Here is a 17,798-nt window from a genome sequence, read left to right on the forward strand (position 1 = left end):
AGTTAGGGTGAGAAGCTCTGCCATCCGGGAGGAGCTCAACGTAAAGCCGCTGCTCCTCCACATCGAGAGGAGCCAGATGAGGTGGTTCGGGCATCTGGTCAGGATGCCACCCGAACGCCTCCCTAGGGATGTGTTTAGGGCACGTCCAGCTGGTAGGAGGCCACGGGGAAGACCCAGGACACGTTGGAAAGACTATGTCTCCCGGCTGGCCTGGGAACGCCTCGGGATCCCCCGGGAAGAGCTAGACGAAGTGGCTGGAGATAGGGAAGTCTGGGCTTCCCTGCTTAGGCTGCTGCCCCCGCGACCCGACCTCGGATAAGCGGAAGATGATGGATGGATGGATGGATGTTGACTGATGTTTTGAATAACCAATGGTTCGCCAATTTTGAAAACACATCCTGTTTGATGGCTTTACATTTATTATAAAAGCATGGAAAAAACGGCGCAACGGAAATACTGTATAATAACAGTGCATTAACATTCAGTGTATAGGAGTTCCTCTGTATACGAACAAGTATATGTCTTTTTTTTTGTGTGTGAGTGCAAGTATTGCTCACACTGAGCACAGAACACATTAGGACATAAACACATACTGTAATATTCTTACACCACGCACACAAATTTAGTTTTCAGGCGAGTGTCACATTTACAAACAAAACTGCTTTGGTAGATGTGTTTTACATAGGAGTGTGTAAACGTATTCACTTCTGATACAACACTGATATTGGAGCCATGAGTATTTGCCTGTACGATCTGTTATCAGCACAAATTATAGATACTTTTATTATTTTGTAAGGTGTAATGTTAGAAAAGGTTTCATCTAGCAAAATGACTCACACAGCTAACTGGTAGCTATGCAACATATTAACCTATTATTCTTAACTGTCAAGATTGAATTTATGCTGTATTTAAGTTAAAGTGAAGTGATAATTGCTTTTTGGCCACCATAATTTATGAAGTAACGGTAAGCTCATGATGTAGACACCTTTGTTACTGCATACTTTTATTATACAGTAGGTAAGTGAAATGCGGCTACCATGTCTCCCTTAAAATACAAGGAAAGACCAACCTTGTGTGCTCATTGGAGGACATTTAGATGTTAACTGGCTGTCCATCTTTGCACAAGTAAACACGCCGCCGACTGGTTGTATTGGAAATGCCAGCAGATACTAGTTTTTTGGCAATCAGGCCGATGTCAAATATCAATATTGAATCGAGACAGCCGTAGTCGTCAACAAGGAACATAAAAACTGATGGCTGTCTTTATTCAAACTACTTTTGGTCAGTAAGTTTCACTTTCATTCTGACTGTCCAAGCAAGGACTGTGGTGTGGTTTGTTTTCCCGGATTGCAAAGGAACTGGACCGGTCGTGGCATGAAGGTAAAAATATATTTAATATTTTACTCAAAAATTACCAAACAAAAGGCACTCATAGCAGGGGCAAAAAAATGTACTAAGGAAACAAAAAACAACCCGGAGGCGAGCATGCCTAACGCAGGTAAAAGCAAAGGCAAAACTGAGGACATGAAACATGAACTAAAAAACTCACTAAATTGTGGCTTGAAAACAAAACTTACACATGGGCAGAAACTATGGAAATGAAACAAAACTTACTTGGCAGAGTATGGCATGAACAGCAAAATCAGAGTATTGAGTATAGTCATAACCGGAGTGTTGAGTATGACGCCAGGCTGACTGCCTGGCAACTACAAGCTTAAATAATACAAACATGATTAGTGACAGGTGCGTGAGTCCGAACACATGACAGGTGAAACTAATGCTCGTCATGGTGACAAAACAAGAGTGCACAAAGAGTTCAAAAACCAACAGAACATAACCAAACAAAACATGATCACAAAGACATGACACTGACTGGGAGAATAATTCAGTTTACAAGCTTTGAAAGCCATGCCTCTTCTCCAAATGGTTCAAGAACAGTCTATAGAGCAGGGGTAGGGAACCTATGGCTCTAGAGCCAGATGTGGCTCTTTTGATGACTGCATCTGGCTTTCGGATAAATCTGAGCTGACGTTGCTTAACAGGATAAGTAATGAATAATTCCACTTGTAATCACAGTGTTAAAAACAACGTTCAAAATATAAAACATTCTCATGCATTTTTATGTTCAAGAAGTTGCGTTAATGGTAAGAAGTAATTTATTTATTATTGGTTAGTGTGAGGCTTGCCCTCCTGGGGGTTCTTCAGACCACCAAGAGCCTGTTTTAGGGTTACAACATTGTTTTATTTTATTTTTCTCTCAGTTGCTTTACAGCAATTGTCTTTTTCTCTTTCGTCCTTACTCGCGCTCTCGCTCCAGCCCCAACCCTGTCTCTCCTCCTGGCTGCTGCTTATAACAGAGCGACAGGTGATTAGATAAAAAGGCCCAGGTGGGCCATCTACGCACCGGTCGCTTATTTTGAGGCCGGTCCTGGCAACATCCCGCTTTGCTGCAGGCCACGCCCCCTCCACAGTTAGCTTCAGAATAACAATGTTATTACAAAGAACAAGAGACTTATTATACTCTGGAAATGTTGGTCTTACTTAAAAATGCACGCGTTTAGTTGTGTTCAGTGTTAAAAAAAAATATTATATGGCTCTTAGGGAAATACATTTTAAAATATTTGGCTTCTTGGCTCTCTAAGCCAAAAAGGTTCCCGACCCCTGCTATAGGGTTTACTCTTTTAAGCATTTTAGCCAACAACAAATCACAGAATTTGAAGGGTTATCCTGTAAATTTGCAAAACACCAACAAATTAAAAGGTGCAGTAATGTAACTAACCATTTGCATTTGTCCTCTTTGTCTGTCATTTTAGGAACAACAGAGCGTGTCTGCCTGATCCAGGGTACTGTCGAAGCCCTCAACGGTGTCCACAACTTCATTGCTGAGAAAGTCCGTGAGATGCCCCAGAGTGCCCAGAAGCCAGAACCAGTCAGCATACTGCAGCCACAGACCACAGTCAACCCTGATCGTATCAAACAGGTGAGTTAGTGTAAAGCAAAGACTCAAAATAACGACGGTCTCCTCCACTACAAAAAAGAAAACATATATATCAGCCATCAGCTGTTGAAAACAAATTCTAAATATACTGGGTGGGCCAAAAGTAGGTAAATGTTTTTAAATGAATGTCTTTACGCTGGTTTACCCTAATTGTGTTAAATACATGAATGTCTGCCTAAATGTGCAGACAACAGCTGAAGAGTTTGTATGCAGGTGTGTACATTCTCCCGCCAAAATAAATCACAGCACAGGCTACTTTCAGGCCCTGTTTTGTGCATATGCAAGATTTGTAAATGGGTGAAGCGGTTCTGGATCGTCAAAATTGTACAACTTTCTTTCATGGTGGCTTATTTTGCACGTACAGTCAATAAAATAAGCAAAGACATGTAGTGCACCTGTGCTATTTAGAGTCAACTGATGATGATGTCATGAATTACGAGGGAGCTGGGGGAAAATGACTTCGAGGTGAGAGTTGAGAGTAGGCTAACAGGCACGTTTAGTAATAAAGACATGTTACACACAACCTGAGTTTGAGTTTGGGCACTCAATTCCACAGAATTAAACGCAGGAAAACAGTCTAGTTTTTTAAATGCAATGTTGAGCTGTATAATGAACAAGACAGTGTATGAAAATCCAGATGTATTTTTACAGGGTATGTGAAAGCCATGGTACATTGTAATAATAGATTACTCCGGGTTAGGAATGGTTGCTGAATTTGGTACTTTTAAGTACATAAACTCACATAAACTCAAACGGTACAATATTCCCCTCCACATTACAACATTGTTCACACTTTTTTATTTATACAAAACAATCTTTATACTTTTTTTAATTGAACTTTAATTATTTTAATGCATGTTTTGTACTAAAATAAATTAATGGGAAAGAAATTGCACACACTCTTTTCAGTGCAAAATAAAAATGTGTACATCACTAAAACATAAATTCATAAACCTTACTACAACTTTGACTGGGATGTGGACTTAGTACCTTCGGCTTCTTAAGACAAGAGCTATTGTGAGAGCCACTGGGACAGTCGGGGGACGTCTGCCATTAATCTCTCATCTGTGATAGCGGGAAGCAGCTCGGAATACGTTTGCAATAAAATTTCATATGAAGCGCCCTGTCATTCGTGAATTGACATTTTACATGCGCTTCCTTATGCAGAACAGAGTGCCCCATGGATTGCAGCGTCATACTCACAATGCCTGTTTTGCTTTTAGGGCGGGGCAGCCTAGCATTAAATAATTTGTAGGCTCAAAACAAAATTAACTTTCTGACTACGGCCCCAAACCGAGGACAAAAAGAAATGAATGCATATTTGCAAATGAGTAAAATATTTGCAAATGAGTAAAATATAACAACAGGGTGCACATTTAATTGACATCGAATCAGCATCAAGGTTTTAATTAATGCAATAAAAAAACGCAAGCGGCTGAGTTTTTTTTCCTCCACCAGCATTTGAGTGGCAGACATGTTCATCAATCACAATTGTTGAGCCTTCCGTTTCTTCCTCACGTCTTACTCTGTGCATCGCTCTCTAGCGCATTTATTTACAGAATTATTCACTGAACACAGTGAGACCTCTTTTCTGTCATTCACAATATTTGTCTTGGCGGGATGAGAGCGACTCAGCGACACCGCAAACACAGGTAGGACAGACAAGAGCCTTGCGAGTCGCCAGTAAGAAGTGCTGCAAATGTACCGATACGAAAACCTAATGTCCCATTGTGGGAATGTTTCAGCTTCAAATGGGATGGGCAATATGAGCCCATAAACACGGACAAAAGAGCAAGAAACAAACAAAAAGACAACGTCTGGCCTAGTTTTTCCAAATTGGAAAAAAAATACACTTTAGGATTTTCAATATATATTTAAGTAAAACTTTTGCTTCAGAATCAGAATCAGACATACTTGATTAATCCCCGAGGGGAAATTATAGTTTTCAGCACAATCCCATTCAAGGTCAGAAAAACATTACAGGGAGACAGAACAGGATCGCTGACGGGTCTGCCAACTTGCAGCGCCCCTTACAGAAAAGGTGAGATACATACAGGTAAACAAGTGGGGGGAATGTCAGAAAAAAATATTTATTTTTTTAAATGGGTCTAACCCTGGAGAGGGGGTCCAGACTGAGGCCAAGGGGGGAAAAAACAACTCATAGCCATTGCACACATCCCTCTTACTTGTGTGTAAGAGGGAAACATCGATCATGAAAGAACACAAAGGACAATAAAGACATTAAAAGAGCAGAGCTGATGCAAACAGCCACTTCTACATACAGCAATGAATAAAAAGTAAACGAAACATATACAATGTGGTGGCCTCTGTGGTGCTCCACGCCATCGTCTGCTGGGGTGGAGGGAGCATGGCCAGAGACGGGAGCAACCAAGAGAGCTGACTCCATTCTCGGCCGCCCACCAACTCTCGGCCAGTGTCCAGAAATGAGAGTGCATTTAATTATTTTTTTTTAAATTTTTTATTTAGGATAACAAAGTTATTTACCGACGAGTACCAATTCCAATTCTCAGGTACTGGAGAGCATCTGTCCCTCGCTGTTTCTGCTGAGAAAAATTCCGGCCCTTGGACAAATGTTTTTGATGAACCCTGCAATACTGCGTCCAGCCAGAGGGGGCCTTTATAGATTTTTATTTAGTCATACCATTCGTCACTGTGTACAGCCTATAAATTGTATGGTCTTTATGTGGTAGGCGTCAAACATTGTGTTTATTAGTTACCACTGATTCTCTGGGCCATGTACTGCAGGCTGGTAGGGTCAGGTATAAGTGAGGATGTGAGGTTATTTTTACCTCCTGTTTTTCATAGCAAGACAGAGCCATGTGACAGCTGTAGCCTAAAACCTTAGGTTTAAGAAATTGCTGAGTAAAACGGGCGCTGCCATATTAGCCTTCTTTCTGTTCTCATGCTGTTAAGACAGTGTTGTTGTTTTACTGCTACTACATATGGTTTATATTTTTCTGCAGGCGAAATTGATCGTGCCAAACAGCACAGCAGGGCTGATTATTGGCAAGGGAGGCGCCACAGTCAAAGCAGTGATGGAGCAGTCAGGAGCGTGGGTGCAGCTCTCCCAGAAGCCAGAGGGCATCAACCTGCAGGAGCGAGTGGTAACAATCAGTGGTGAGCCTGAACAGAACCGCAAGGCAGTGGAGATCATCGTACAAAAAATCCAGGAGGACCCTCAGAGCAGCAGCTGCCTCAACATCAGTTACTCCAATGTCTCCGGCCCAGTCGCCAACTCCAACCCCACCGGATCCCCGTACGCTAACACCGCCGAGGTGCTGCCTAATGCAGCTGCAGCAGCTGCAACTGCCTCCAGCCTTCTGGGTCAGGCCGGCTTGACGGGAATGGGTGCCTTCCCTGCTGCCATGTCGAGCTTCTCTGGCAATGACCTGCTGGCCATCACATCGGCCCTCAACACACTAGCCAGCTATGGCTACAACACTAACACCTTGGGCCTGGGCCTTAACCCCGCAGCTGCCTCTGGTGTCCTAGCTGCAGTAGCAGCTAGTGCCAACCCGGCTGCAGCTGCTGCAGCTAACCTCTTAGCCTCCTATGCTAGCGATGCCTCCGGCAGCGCTGGCCACCCTGTGACCGGCCTTGGCGGGTTCTCCCTAGGTTCTCTTGCAGCTGCTACAGGGGCTTCCAATGGGTACCTGAACGCCTCATCCCCACTGATGGCCTCCTCCTTATTAGCAACGGAGAAGCTGGCAGACGGAGCCAAGGACGTGGTGGAAATTGCTGTACCTGAAAATCTAGTTGGGGCCATTTTGGGGAAAGGAGGGAAAACACTGGTTGAATACCAGGAGCTAACAGGAGCCCGCATCCAGATCTCCAAAAAGGGAGAGTTCATTCCTGGTACTCGGAACCGTAAAGTTACCATAACAGGGTCGCCAGCCGCTACGCAAGCAGCGCAGTATCTGATCAGCCAGCGGATCACCTACGAGCAGGGCGTGCGAGCTACCAACCCGCAAAAAGTGGGTTAAAAAGAAAAAAAGGAGGAAGAAAGGAAAGGATGAGGACAGAGCTAGAGGAGAATTCTAAAGGGTCAAAAGAGGAAAAAAAAAGAAATGTCCAAATATTTAATATTTCAGAATCAAATGAGAGGATTTCAAAGGAGGAGGAGGGGGAGACACCGAAGACAAAGTGTGTGTGATATTTGAATGTTTTGGGACTGATGTCCTGATCTTTTTTAAAAGTTTGTGTCCAGTCCTTTTTGATGATGGTTATCAGAGTAAGCTGAACTTGTCCACTGCCAAGGTGCAGATTCAAGGGTGAGACCACATGGTTTCACTTTCCTCTAAAACCTCATTAATGAGTTTCTTTACTTAGGTTTTGTTTTGTTTTTGTTTTGTTTTTTTGTTTTTTCTATATATTCTTGTTTGGTTTAATCGTTTTGATGTAACTTGCAGACCTCAGCTCCCGGTGAGTTGAATGTCCAGTGAGGTCCCAGCAAACCAACTGGGCTGTTTCACAGGCCTTTGTACGCAATGTGCAAGGCGTTGGCGATGGGGTGGGGCAGCGGGGCTCAAAGCCAGCATGTGAGATAACCTCACTTTATGAGAAGCAAATAATTTCCTTAAAGATATCACACATTTGTAGATTTTTTTGGGGGGTGGGGAATCTTGAAAAATGAAGTTTAAAAATGTGGGTATTTTATATTTTTAACCATTATTTATTGATATGATCTGATTCAATGACAGATGATTTGAACCTGTAAATGCAGGTTAATCTGAATGTAAAAAAAATTGCCTATTGGTATTTTTTATTTACAGGGATCAAGTGTTGTCTCGCAGTGAAAGAAATGTACAAGTTAAGCCCAGTCTGAGTTTAACAGTTGCCGTCTGCAAGGTTCGTTCTGGGGTTCAATAATCTACATGAGATAATAGAGGAGACACACAGGAATGTATAAATATATTTCACATGAACACACTTAGCTAATGCGCCTATAAATGCACAAACATATTTAATCATTGAGACAAACACTCCAAAAACAAACAAACCTTTCTTGGTGCTACAGGATTGGCTATAAATCATCACTATTAGAAAACCAGATTCTCCCACTCACTCCTGGTTTAAATAGGCTGATTTGTCATCAAGGGTTAGGAATAAGGGTGTGCGATACTGCTATTGTTGCTATCAACCTGATAACAAGTAAATACAGGGGAAGTACAGTGGTATCTTGGTTTTCCGTTCCAAAAGGTCTGAGGGCCAAATTGCATCCATCCAACCAAAATACTAACAGTTTTTGTAAAAAAAAATATTTCAGTTTTACATGCAAATAAATATAAATGATGAATGAAATAGATAAATGAATGAGTGATGAGTGGAAAGGTAGGATGTTAGGGGAGCGAGACTACTTTGCTGTGAGTTCTTCCTTGAATTCATTACTTAGTCATCAACACGTTGGATTCTTTGTTTAGACCAACAGACCAGTTTGTTTGTCATGATATTTAGCTGTGCATTAACTGAGACAATATGCAAAAACCGTGGCCACATTTTTATTTGATCATACGAAAATTGGGGCATATGAAAACCGAGGTACCACTGTATAACAATATAACAACGTAACATTACGACTAACCCAATAAAAAAAACATTGAGCTATCAGTGAAAATAAACATAGAGAACTGAAAAATATCTGTTTCATCACTACCCTTGGTATTAATGCTATATATATTTGGATCGATCCGCCCACCCCAAAATAGTAGGCTGGATCATAGGTATAACTAGATACATTGTGCCTACATGGCAGCCATCTTAGCCTGGGCTACTTTCCTGACTTGCTTATTTCGACTTTACGGCGTATTTTGGAACCGAATGCAGCATAATGTCCAGGCATTTTTGTTGTCTTTCATTTCCATGCCGTCTACAGCAATGTAATGCCTTTGCACTTTGCCCCTACTAGCTTAAGCTGGCCACAGGCACGCAATTCAAAGGGGCGTAACGGACGAATCTAGTTTTATCTATGACCTGGAAGACGTGACAGCCTCTCTTGCATGATAAAATAGGGTCGGTTATTAATTTCAATACAGTTTTAAAGTCTCAAGCCAGCCCTTACTCCCTAAAATTTACTAACAAAGGTTTGCCTTATTGTCATATGCGCATATCCCTATTTTGCCATAAATTTAGATGTACTTTTGAGCCGAAAATTGTCCATTTCACAAAGAAAAGCTGTACTCACCAGTATCTGTGAAAAAACAAAACATGCCTTCACATAAGGGTACCAAATATTCAAGAGACATTCTCTAAAGAAAGGGAATGACACTTGAAAAGAAGTCTTGGTCACAATTCCTCTGTGAGCCATCCTTCTGCATTTGCATCGAGACAAAAAAGATGTGTTCAATTCATCCGGGCAGCCTTTTATCCGACCCAAAACATGCGACTCATCATTAACTTTGGGAGGAGCATACAGAAACCATCAGAAAAAATATCTTGGAATCACTGTCTTTCATGGACAATAGTTGTTCTCGTGGAGGGAGGCAAACTATTTAGAGCATTTCCAAGCACTTCAAGAGTACCTTGGCCTCCCTGTGTGCTGCTATCCATCGCGTTCATTTCGAAGACTGCACTGTGAGACATTAAGAACACGATGCGAGGTTCGTCTATTACTTAGTGGGGTGAGAGAATATTTTCTTCCATGTCACATAGATAGACCAAGACCCGATCCCCATAAGCGCATCTTTCAGTTTCTGGCATCAGCACTGACACACTCAATTTTTAAAGGATGCACTCCAACGAATGTTTAGTGTGTCGTCTATTAGATCATGGTCAATACATCATAATTTCAACAGTCCCTGTCAAGCAAAAAAAGGAACTCTGTGATCGGCTTTTTGAAAACACGGAGCTGTAGGGGTATCAAAGAAAATCTGAACCATTTGTGGGTTGTTTTTGTTGTTTTTTCCTTCAAAGTCTTTTGTTTCTGCAGTTTTCATGATAATTCATGACGTTTTTCAAAGTACATGAATTTATCTGTGTTAACGTTTTAGTCGCGGTGAGCCTCTCTTCCTGTATGGCTACAAAGTCATCCATTACCAATCTGGCTACTAGTGAAATCTTTGTCTACTAGAACATTTGCACTGCCCAATGTTTTAGCGAATAAGAAACAAGCACAAAAAGGGGACGTTTATCAATGCAAATGGACTGCTTGATTGCAGGGAGCTCTTCTCAAACCTCTGTCATCGAAACATAATGCCAAATCTCTCTGCACCTCATTAACTTTCCTCTTAATCCCGCACCTACATATTGCCCGTTGTTATGATTCTTAGGGTGCGTTCACACTTTGTGCACTGGTCCGGAGAAAAAATGCTTAAAAAAAAGAAAATAAAACTTGGTGTGTACTTTATTGCGGGTCAGTTCACACCAAACAATGTTCAGTGAAGCATATGCATTGTCGCGTGTCGACTGTACCATTTTTGTGACGTGTCTGTTGACACACCCAAAACAATATGTTGTCTTCCTGGTTATACTGTATATGGTTTGTAGGGCTTGTGTTTCTGTGGTAAAATCTTTACCAATATAGATTACACTGGACCCCGTATATGTCCGTCTAACACCTAAATTATACATGCAGTCTCTACACTGCATGTATACACTTCAATGCGTTCTAATCTTTCCGTAGTTCTTCTTCTGGATTGACAGTGTGACATGCAGTTATCTGGTGGAACACTCGGGAGACAAGGTTTTCCTCTTAATGACAAACCGGAAATCGTTGTATAACTTGTTTACTAAACTGTTCAGTTTGTCTTAGAATTGGCTTTCGAGTATTTAGTCGATTGACTAATCAAATCCCTGTCCCCTGCTTAAAACGATGTCAACATACTCATATAATAGGATCGTTTTTGTTGACGTGAAATTCAAAACCTAAAGGGGCCTTTTTCATGTAAAAGTTGGTAATTCCATTACTATCATTTGCGGGGGGTTTTTTGCAAAAAAACATTTGTGGATATTTTTTGGTCGTTTTTCTAAACCTTTTCTTGGTTTTTACGAACCATTTCCTGGTTTCAGTTGCAATTAGTCCTTGTCCGGTCCAAGGTTTGGCGACAAAACACATCGTATTAACAAAGTTAATCCTAACCCAACCAAGTGTGAACGCACTTTTAGGTGTCACCTGTGCTTTTACCTCCTGTGCAGTACACTGTGCTCTCTCTCCCCTTCTTTCTCCTGTCTTGTCTTCTGCCGGGTGGTGTCGGGCGTGCTGCGGGGTGGCAGTTATGACCCTTGTCGTATGGGTATGAAAATATTTAGCAAGGCTAAAAATGCACAGTAAAAATAAAACCTGCCTCCAAAACTGTGACACCCGCTCTGAGACCAACCAGCAACAATTCCCTTAAAGTGTTCCATTTAGTCAATAACGAGAACAAGTCTTATTTTAAAGGGTTTGGACCACAAACTGTGGTCCTCTAAGAGAAGAGGTCTTGTTGTTTTTCAAATGTCCGCAGATATTCATATTCCAACTGAACAAACAAAGCTCAGCCTGTAGACAACGCGAGCATAATTTAAAAGTACGTCGGGAACTCGTTTGTAACCTTAAGCTGAAACAATGACATCTTTTATGCATATCCTCTTATCTGAAAATGACTCCAATTCATTTCTGTGGAATAGGAATATGTCACGTCATATGATCTATATGTACTTTATCGTAGCTATTCTAGTTTGTAGTCTAAATGCAGTCCGGCGTTGTCGATACAATGTGAACTATGTTATACTTGTGTGGATGATGAGAGTGCCAACTAAGCCTGATTAAGATTAGCTTTGCAATTTGTTTGTGCATTCTGATGACTCATCAAACGGTGGCGTCCACGTTTCTGTCACTGATGATTTAGTTTGACCGTAAGAAAACGTAAAGAATATTGGAAGCAATATAGTAGCATGTTGTCCTGTTTTGTGTTTTATGTCTGTTGTACGAACTTTTGAAGTTACTTCAATTTTGAATGAATAGGTTTACATGTACTTTTTTGTAAGTTATAAAGATGCTGCTATTTGATAAGTAAACTATACAAAGTATTTTAGTTGAAAAGATGTCTGGTCGGTTGGTTAGAAACACGGGCATACAAAGAGGTGTATAGAATACTACAGTATTGGTAAGGTAGTACAAGTAATACTAGACTCCATAGTACACCCTGTGCCAAACTAGACCTCTGCAGCTTCTGAAATTGTAGATGTGCGATCAATTCTTAGATATCAATAACTTGTTTAGAAGTGCTGATCAAGTGCCAACCAAACACTGTCTTTTAAGTTAAAAAAAAAAAAAAAGATAATCATGAAGAAAACAAAGGAGAAAAAACTGTCTGTGCATTGTTTTATCCCATAGGTACATAGAATATAAGTAAAAGATTGTGATTTTTATGTTGTTTTACATGCCATGCATCCCTTGTGTGTTTGACCTGTGGCTTAAGTACTGCTGTTTTCTCACAAATGTCTCTATAGGCCAGCATGGACTAAGCATAACATGTTATACGCATTCATAACATAGTCATTAACAATCAAAAATGTGTTTGTGGAGTTAGGTGTTATCTTTTTGCACGTCTTCTAATGCATGGTATCAAAAAGAAAACCTTTGGAGGAGAGGGGGAAAATAAAAAAAGAACAAAAATTTTGCGAGGCGACTCCAGACATTCAAAGACATAACACTGCATGCGGTCAAATGTAAAGCGCTTACGTTTACTCGACTCATGTTTATCCAGTTGTGTTTTAATGTTGTTAGTTGGAAGGGAGTTTTTTATTGTCATGTTGGCCCAAAAACGGCACTAACACAGCACTCATCTCAGAAAAGACGTTTTGGTTTATGGGCCTCAGGGGTGTCACGGTACGCCGTAGTCACGGTTTGGTATGTACCTTGACTTTTAAGGTTGTTCTGGGAACAAAATGCAAAACTGCTTAGCTTTTGTGGAGACGGCTTGAATTATTATCATTTTTTTAGTAAAACTGCAAACTGCTGGCAGGTAATTCTCTAATAAAAACATTTTCAAATATATAGCATACAGAAAGATTAAAGAAGGGGGGGGACACTTTGATTAGAGATCATTAAACCAATCCAAAGTATGTCAATGGATGCTAAGCTATCTGAACAAAACAACATCATCTTAACTGTGTGTTATAAGTCACAAAGCAAGCCACTGGCATATATATTAGTTTATCTCGTTAATATTTTTTACAAGATGCCAAAAGCCACAACAGTAAAAGTTTAAACACTGTGAATTACCGTTTTATTTTTCGTTAGGTCCCCTTTACCCTGTTCCTGACCTGGCACATTGCTTTTTTTGTCGTATCCACTTGCCGTTTACGTTTTTTTTTACTTGGAAGGCCATCTGGTTTTCAAGCTCTGGCTTCTTCTTGGCAAGGGCCGGACCACCAGTGTATTTGTTTACCAAGTAGACGCGATTAACACTTCCTGTCCCTCACTTTATGTGTGCCGTGTGGGGAAATCGGTGCGCCTTCGTACCGAACTGATTACCAGTACCGTTACACCCCTAATAGGTACAGCAAGAACTTTGAACAAAAAAAAAATAAGTGAAATGAGCAAACGTGAAGATGTAATTCAATTAAATTGTCTTCTTGTTTTGTCTTGTTTTTGTTTTGTTTGGGTTTTATTAAGGATATCAGACATACAAGGATACTAGACATTTATTCAACAACCAGGTTGAACCTCATGTAGCCTGTCCCAAGATGTGATTCATTTTATTTTATGTCACAGCTTGAAAGCCTAGATCTAATCTATGAATGTACACATTACTGTTTGAATCCGTCTTTAATGTCAAATCAGGGCAGGAATGTCACAAACATGTAGAGTTAATATCTATGTCAATAACAGATTTCAGCTATAGTCAGGTAGGCCTCTCACGGCCATTATCATGAACCAGACATGTTTTACCCAATTTCCAATTCTTGTTTGTTTGGTGTTGCATAACTGCACTTTACTGATAATGGGGTCATAGTAGGTGTGAGATGAAGCAAACCATGTTTTGAAGTTTTCTTATGTTCGGATGTCATTCTTTTTGTTGTTGTTGTATTTATTTATTTTCCCTAATCCTGTTGGGTGTATTACGGAAAGGGCTGGAGTCTCAGACAAAATGGAGAAGTAGCGCCTGCTTCTTCTCTCAAATTGTGTTCTCCTTCACATTCCCTTCAGCAGAAGTTTGTGTCTATCACAGAGTGCTTTGTTTTTAACAAGGAATACTTTGCTTTTCTATCTATAACTGTTTATGTGTTTTGCAAATCGGAAAATGTGCATCATTACCGTAGATATTTTCTCTGTGGGGGGCTGTCGCCACCGAGGGATGCATTCTGATCCAACAGTCTGGTCTGAGAGGCTTCATCGGCACCAGCAAAAAAAGCACGATTCTCCCTGAAAATAGCAGAGGAAAATGAGATGTCGTGAATAATACTTATGTCTCTTAAGCTACCAGCCCCCCACCGCCCTGCCTCCTCATTGCATTTACTTATCCATGATACAAACGCCAAGTGGATTACTGTTAGCATTCCAAAAGAAGATTCTGTCCACACATGTTTCGGACATTCATTGGCCGCCTCATGAAGGCTCGGACTGGCAAACGCGACACTCTTAAAACCTCCTATGGAATCACAGCCTACGTGACACCGCCGTTCAGTCTTTTAGTCCGGTGAAAACCGTGTTCACCCTTTAAAAAATATCCAAGTATTTCAGAGAGCATCCATCCGAGGAAAGATGATACCTTTTTGTGTATTTTTGTTGTCTTTGACCCTCCTAACCTCACATGAACCTGTTGACTTCTACACCCTCAAGAACTCATGTATACGTTGGATTTGCTACACCACTTTTTTTTTTTTTTTTACTTTGTCAAAATGCAAGGAATGTCGTTTGTTTTCTACAGAAGGGTCGAGTGCCTTGCAAGATGTTTTTAACATTGTACAGCGGAACCCGTTTTTGTCGACAGCTGGCTTATGTCAACCGACTTGTATTGCTAAAAGGTGCCCAACATACATACATTTTGTCAACAATAAATTGGACAAGCGTTGTAATATTGTTAATGTCCTCATTATTGCGGCAAAAAAAACTGTGACATAGCCATTTTCAATTTACACCTCATGAAAATGTGCACACAGTGACTTCCTGTTCAATACTAAGCAGGCTCAAAAAGCATGGGAGGATTAACCAACAAAATTCACCCATTGTTTTTTTGAGGTTTTTTAGTCATTGTGGTCAGGAAAGTAAAATATTGCGGCTGTGAATCTTAAAACAACTCAAAACTCGATTTGATTCTCAAGTTTAAAAAGATGCTAGTAACATACTACATGGTGTATATTATATAAAACCTTTTTAAAACAGGTTACAGTTTACAAAAGCTCCTATTGGCTGCTGAAGAATACGCACAGCGAGTAAGCAGGGAGATGGCCTAAAAAAAATCAAATCGTAATTAGTAACGTTTGAATTAAAATTGTGAAAAAAATTTAATTGATAGCCGCACTTGGACAAACTCACGGACAGACTCGTGCTAGCTAGCTTAAATGCTAACATTAATACAAGCTACATTAATATATTTCCACACTAAAGGGTCATATTATGATTTTTTTTTTCCTACATATAAAACACTTCCTTTTAACATGTAATGGTGGTTCTTTGGTCAACGTTTTGCAAAGATTATGTTTTACAGACCTTAGTAATCAAGCCGCTTTCTGACCGTCTCCTTAGAATGCACCGTTTTGTGGGCGGTTTTATTTGCGTTCCTCCACTTCGACTGCGTCTTCTCCCTTTCAACCATGTTGTAGTTTTTAGCACTTCCATATTGAGTCTACTGACAGATATAAGTTCAAACTACTTCATATTATAAATGGCAACATCAGGGGATGCATGTGCACGTACGAGCCAGTCTGCTCCGCAGCAAGAGGATAGAGAAAAAGAAGGCGCTTATTGACTTCAACATCACCACAATAGCTGACTCGCGTAAAGCTCTGGGGGTAAATCTCTACTGTATATGGAGTTATCCGCTGAGGTTTACCAATTCGAAAAACATTACAAATTGAGCAAATTCCAAACGGCTCGTTTGGAGTAAGTATAAAGAAAGGCAAGATTGTTTTATAAATGTCTTGGCCATGGTTTGATTTCAAATTTGCAGGACTTGTGCAAATCCCAAATACACAAAAACTGGTACTAATAGGTAAGAAAAGTTAGTTATGCATAATAGGTCCACTTTAAGAAACGACATTCCATAAGCTTAACTTATATAAACACATTACTGTCTAAGCAACTAAGTTATTCAATTATGTGTGTGATCGATTTATACTCAGAGGACAACAAAACTTGGTTGAAATATTTCAGTATGTATATAAGTACACTGTTAGCGAATTCAACAGTACCGTAATAATAATGATACCCGTGATCATTTTGGTCACAATAACCATGATATAAAATTTTCATATCGTTCCATTCCTAATCGTAGTAAATAGGAATTGCAGATGTGAATCAATATTTACAACTTTGATTGATTGAGTCATTTAAACTTTTTTTAGTAGATAGCACAGTTCAGTACATTTTCTGTACAATTGACCACTAAATGGTAACACCCAAATAAGTTTTTCTACTTGTTTAAGTTAATCAATTGATAGATTTATTAGTTTAATCACACTTTTTAACTGTAATTAATCATGTCTAAATCACAGTTCATTATTGGTTTGCATATTCAAATTAAAGAAGAAAAAAAAGACCCCAATATTTTGACACAAATGCAATTTTTTTGTCAGAATATCATATTATTTTTTGTAAATGTTTTACTTGAATATGCTCATTTGTTTGTACAACACTTGGTAACAGCCTCGTTTAAAGTGAATATTTTGACCAACTGCAACAATATCGCAAATACCAAGGTGCTAATTTACTGAACACATCCATATACATAACTAATCTGCATTTATACATTGTTGGTATGAGATTTGTTACAATTAATCGCATGTGTTAAGTTTGGCAGCCCTAATGAAAAGATAAGAATCTAAATATATATGCACAAATGGAGGAAACCCCATTAAAAAATTGTTTATTATAGCCCATTCTCTGGGAAAAAAATCTCACGTAAATGATTTTTGGTTTTGGTTATGTCGACAGCTGTTTACATCGGCGTGAGTAAGGGTGTCGACTTAAACGGGTTCCACTGTACCTTCTTTTCTTTATGTTTTTTACATCCCATTGTTTACATCTTGGAGAAAAAAAATGGACTGACAGCATACATGCTAATAATTAGTGCGTTTGAAACCAAGCGATGTTTTGTTGATTGGTGGATTTCTCCCGCATGCGACGGGAATCTGAGAGCATTCAAAGTGTCAACAACGCGAAGGGCTTCTGATGGCAGAATGTACGGTACATTTCATCTCGAATAGAGAGTCGCATCATATTCACAAATGTAAGGATGATGCCTTGTAGTGCCATGGTAGAAAACGTGTGAACGGGTTTTATGGCATTTTTTTTTTTTTTTTGTCAAAATGAGTGCCAAATAATTCTATAACTGAGCCAAATGTTACTTTACCGAAACGGTGAATTAATCCATTCCTCTCGACAAACATTCGCCTAATTTGAAGTCATAAGTCACTGTTATGCTGCCAGTCTGTTTTCTTGTCAAAGAAGCAGTATATTTTATAGATGCTGAACTGTTGAAGAAAAGACAGTTGCTAAGCTGGGAGACAGGGAGGATAAAAAAAAAACTGTCATTGTTTTATTATTATATTATTTGAACGTTATTCATGAATAGATTTACTGGTAATTACTATTTAATGTAACTGTAGTACTGTGTTTGTAAAATAAATTCAGTGAGTT

The 17,798-nt window shown here is 39.8% G+C and overlaps 1 protein-coding gene across 2 annotated transcripts in view; it reads left to right on the forward strand.

Moving 5' to 3' along the window:
- Positions 1 to 16,591, forward strand: part of nova1 (NOVA alternative splicing regulator 1) — a 107,899-nt gene extending 91,308 nt beyond the window's left edge. For both annotated transcript variants that reach the window (XM_061898072.1, XM_061898073.1), the window contains exons 3-4: positions 2,814 to 2,980; positions 5,983 to 16,591. In XM_061898072.1, the coding sequence (XP_061754056.1) occupies positions 2,814 to 2,980; positions 5,983 to 7,002 (1,187 nt within the window). In that variant the 3' untranslated portion in view covers positions 7,003 to 16,591. The remainder of the gene's footprint in view (positions 1 to 2,813; positions 2,981 to 5,982) is intronic.
- Positions 16,592 to 17,798: the final 1,207 nt, after the last annotated feature.

Source organism: Nerophis ophidion, linkage group LG04 (assembly GCF_033978795.1).
Source record: "Nerophis ophidion isolate RoL-2023_Sa linkage group LG04, RoL_Noph_v1.0, whole genome shotgun sequence".
Classification (NCBI taxonomy): domain Eukaryota; kingdom Metazoa; phylum Chordata; class Actinopteri; order Syngnathiformes; family Syngnathidae; genus Nerophis; species Nerophis ophidion.